At 36.5% G+C, this 4739-nt stretch overlaps 1 protein-coding gene across 2 annotated transcripts in view; it reads right to left on the bottom strand.

Moving 5' to 3' along the window:
• LOC107745581 (serine protease HTRA1B) overlaps positions 1 to 4739 on the bottom strand; it is a 34872-nt gene that overhangs the window by 4466 nt on the left and 25667 nt on the right. For both annotated transcript variants that reach the window (XM_016559472.1, XM_016559481.1), the window contains exon 4: positions 537 to 731. In XM_016559472.1, the coding sequence (XP_016414958.1) occupies positions 537 to 731 (195 nt within the window). The remainder of the gene's footprint in view (positions 1 to 536; positions 732 to 4739) is intronic.

Here is a 4739-nt window from a genome sequence, read left to right as displayed (position 1 = left end):
ATATATATACATACTGAAAAACTGATTTTATTCCAGTCAAAAATTTGTAAGTAAAAAAAAAATAAGTAATTATTTTATAGTCAAAATCATGGTAGAAATAGCTCTTTTGCAGTGAACGCTGAAAAATTGTAATTTAAAAATGGTAACATCTAAATTAACTGGTTTTATTCAAAATTATTTACCATCACTGAATCAATCTAAATAATTGAATTTATATTTAAAAACTCATTTTTATAGGTTAAATCATGGTTGGTTATAACATAAGAATGGAAATATAATTTATAGTGGAAACAATAAGATTATGCAAAACTACTTCATAAAGTTTTAATTCAATCTTTGTACACTTTGTCTTCACTACACGTTCATCAAAATGTGTATTTAAGTCACTTTCTCTCTCTCTCTCTCTCTCTCTATATATATATATATATATAATTATTATTATTATTATTTTTTTTATTAATAAAAACAAACAAAACTGAGCATCAGCAACAAAGACCGTGTGTATGCAGTGTATGATTAACTGTGTTTGGGCTCACATTGATGATGGCATCTGTCTGGATGTAGTCCATGTCAGAGTTACGCAGGCCCAGCTCTTTGCCGCCTCTCTGGGTGGTGCTGACGATGCCTGTAGTCACTGTGTTCTGAAGGGAGAACGGACTGCCGATAGCAACCACAAACTCACCTGGTCTCAGATCAGCTGACCGACCCAACAACAGCACTGGTAGTTTCATCTGCAATATGAAATAAAATACAGCATGAGACTTTGACACCATCGGCCATTCTGTCCTTGATCAAATAAATAAAACGATTTAAAATTTAAAAAATATTTTAACAATCTTTTTTTTTTTCTCAGAAGAAACATCTGAGAATCAGGAGACCAAAGCAAAAGTTTCCATTTTATATCAATTTTTTCTCATTGCTGTGTTAATCTTGTTCATCTCACAACTGAAATTTTGAGTTTCTCTCCTCTAGGGGAGGAATCATTTCTTATAAGTGTATTAAGTGTATTTTCCTCAAGTGCTCTGTGGTATGGCAAGCTGAACTGACCATAAGACAGAAAAACACACCCATAAAGCTTTCATCACCATACTACACAGCTGGTATGAGGATCTTCTGCTCAGTAGTTGATTTTCCAAACATGAAGTCTGACATTGTGGCTAAATAACTCTACCTTTATCTCTATGTGCTGATTTTGATGCAATTTCTTGCCCTGTACAGTGGTTCGAAATGTTCAGCATTTATAGATGATCTTGCAGATAATGAAAGGCTCCAGAGCCACATGAGAAAGCCACACACCTCAGCTGCTGAGACTAAAGCAGACCACAGCTTTCTGATGTTTACATGAGGATGTGTACTCCATGTTACTCCCGAATTATCTTCTAATCATTTGCATGTCTTTTGATGCACCTGATTCCAGTTTTAGGTTTTTGATGACATTGTCTGGGTCGGCTGAAGGCAGCTGTCTTGTTACCTCACTACCAAACCAGGCACATTGGAAAAAAGTGTCTGTTGTACCAATTCTGTAAAATGATATTGCATGTTTCGCAACACATTCAAAGTGAAACTTCCAGTGAGTGGCGCTAGAAGTGCTTCAGTTTTATCTGCAATAAATGAATTGTGACAGCGGTTTACAAAACTGCCCCTTTAATCATAATTTGTGTGAAAAAGGAATAAAAGTTGTTGCCGTTTTACTGCCTCTAGTGTTCATTTCAGCTGGAAACTGCATTCGTACAGTATTGGTATGTTTTTAGAGATTTGCAGAAATGTCGGTAAAGACAAGTTTTCCAGTGAGTCTATGCTGCTTTCTACTCTGTCAGTCATCATAGTTTTTGTATAAAGGTACATTCTTGTAAAACTGGTTTCAAAGTGACTGTAATGTCGGGCTCAGACTACACAATTTTTGTCGGTCACGATAGTCAGTGTCAGATTTCACGATTTTGACTCCTAAAATCTTGTCGTGTCGTGGACAAGAAACATGTCAGACTACATGTTGTTTCCTGACCATTCATCGCGTGCCGTCTTTAACGACGCGTGTGATGTCATCGAGAAGGCGGAACTAGCGACTGACTTCTGAAAACAAGAGTGTAAACATTGCTGAAGCGCTTCCGCTATAGTTCGCCAGCATTTTTCTTTCTTTGTTCTGTCGTGGTAGTCCCTTGATGACACATCATACAGGCAGGAGTACTGTTGCCACAGCTCCACGAACCTTTCCTCCATCTCATAATTCCACCTAGCAGCACCATCATCTCTCTTTCGTTTTGCCATGTTTGAAACCTGTGTATGAAAGAGCTTCTGTGCTGCTATTGGTCAACGTCACCAATGTGACAGAACTCGTCGTGGACGACGGAAAAAAAATTAAACATGCTAGTCTTTCTGTCGTGATGTCGTGAAGCATCGCAGACGCGGAATCGGTTGTCGTCCACTATGACTCACTACACGTGCTGAAACGATGGAATCTTGCGTCCCGACGCCCATTGTCGTTTACGAATCCCCACGACACCCTACGTCAAGCAAATCGTGGCAAAATCGGGCTAAAATTGTGTAGTTTGAACCGGGCATAAGGCATCATAGTGACATATCTAATGACCTAGGACAAGATCAAGTGAGTTTTAGAGATAACCAGATGAATATTTTATAATTCTAGTGATATAATATTCTATGACTTCTCAGCAGAAAATGGGAAATGAGGAAAAAATGGACATTTGTAAATTCTTCTTTCAACTACTCCACCAGACACCATTTTAATTCTTTCCACTGTCTACCAAAGCATGCACAGGATTGTGGGCTATCATAGGCAGGAAAAGATACATTTAGCTTGCGTTTACACTTGTATTTTATTCTCTTGGTTCTTTTGGCCCAGACCATGAAATGGTCATTTTTTAAACTGAACATAAAGATACAAAATAAATGACATACGGATACAGTTACAACCTGATTGGATAGCTTTTATGGCGTATATTTAGTGAAATTACCAAACGTCCAAAACTTCTGTGTGCTGAGCTAAATGCACTCATTGTATGTGTGTAAATGTGGTAGTATTTTTACCAACTGAGAACTCATGAAGAGCTAATAAAATGCATAAACAGCGCCAGGAATTCCTCTGCTGCACACACAGAGATCTGCTGGAGACGGTAGTTTTGATGGCTATACTGAACTGTAATGGGCAACATAGCTCTTATGATGAGAAGCATCAGGTATGCTTGAGCATTCTGTCCTTTTTAGGATAGCATGACATCACATGCTGTTTTTGGTTGGTTTAGATGTCTTTGGTCCGTGTTGTGTTCATATTACATTTGAACCGCACCAGAGTCCATTTGGAACTTTTTTTGGTGTGCACCAAGGTTTGGCTGGCATTGTTCACACTTATTCAAATGAACCGCATTAACAGAACCAAAGTTCATTTTAATCCAACCAAACCTGCCAAGTGTAAACGTCCTGATACACAAACATTTAATTCAGATGTTTTGATGCCTTCTGTCCCCACTACATTTTTTAGGTTTCAGACACAGCTATGATAAACTCTCATAGCTCTGTTTATTCAGCTGTTATGTTGTTATATTATAACAGCTGTTATATTATAATACATGACTTCTTCTGAAACAAACCAGCCAAACTGACCTTCTGGTTCTGTGCAAAGGCAGTGCAAGATGAGGTTATTTTTAATGAATAATAGAATTAATCAAATAAGTGCATCTGATCAAATAAATGAAGTATAGCTCATTAGTTTTACGTGTGGAATTATTTGGAATGATAAATCTTGGTTATGTACCAGACTGCATGTGAACTTATGGTTGTTTGGGGGAAAAAAATAAATAAATCAAAGTGCAATTAATGCCTGCGGTGGCCCCAGCTGTATGGTTGACACCATTCTGAGTCAGATTAGATCCTCCCTTTTCAGTCTTTTCAGAGATTTCAACACCATTCCCCTTCTGGCAACAGGAAAAGAGGGAGAAAATGAAGAAAAAAAGTGCAATATAGAGAAGAGGCTGCTCATATCATCAAGCTGGGCTTGAATGGAAACGTATCTGTTGAAACTCACGAAACATTTAAATGTGTAATCTGAAAAAAGGAATAAAAATAAATTTTTGCCTGTACTAAAATATGATTTTTAAGGGATGTCCTTTTAAAGTCTCATCATATAGTAGTCTGTATCTGCATGTGCACTGGTATGTACAGCTGTCAGCTTGTAGCCTAAGGATAATTCCAGATGCTGGAATAGAAATGATGGTATTCTTATTATGGGAAGAGGAGATTTGATGGAAAGGATGGAATGACATTTGGCAAACATGTTATCTGTGTGCTAAGTCAACCATCACTATTACTATTGCTTATACTTTGACTTAGTGTTTTTTTCATGTAAGTCGTCCCACACCATGATTCAGACATGAATGATAGCACAAATCGTTCAGCTGATTAAGACAGGAGTTGCTAGCTACTTTATAATGGTTGCTAAAACCGGTTTGGGGAACTGGGAACTGCAGGGGGTTTGATGAAAAGCTATTAATTAACAAAATCAAATGCAAATTAAAATAAAAAAAGAGGCTGCATAATTATTCAAAATAAAACTGAAATTGTATTTTCAGTATTTTAACTTGTAGAGTAAAATAAAATAATTATTATAATTATCAAATATATAGATATTTTTATTTTATTTTACAGAACACCAGTAGTATATTTCTGTCTTCATTTTTATATCATTGGAGTTAAAACTAATATTATTATATTATATTATATTATAT

Source organism: Sinocyclocheilus rhinocerous, unplaced genomic scaffold, assembly GCF_001515625.1.
Source record: "Sinocyclocheilus rhinocerous isolate Xijiao unplaced genomic scaffold, SAMN03320098_v1.1 scaffold672, whole genome shotgun sequence".
Lineage (NCBI taxonomy): Eukaryota > Metazoa > Chordata > Actinopteri > Cypriniformes > Cyprinidae > Sinocyclocheilus > Sinocyclocheilus rhinocerous.
This window is presented reverse-complemented; position numbering and strand designations above follow the sequence as displayed.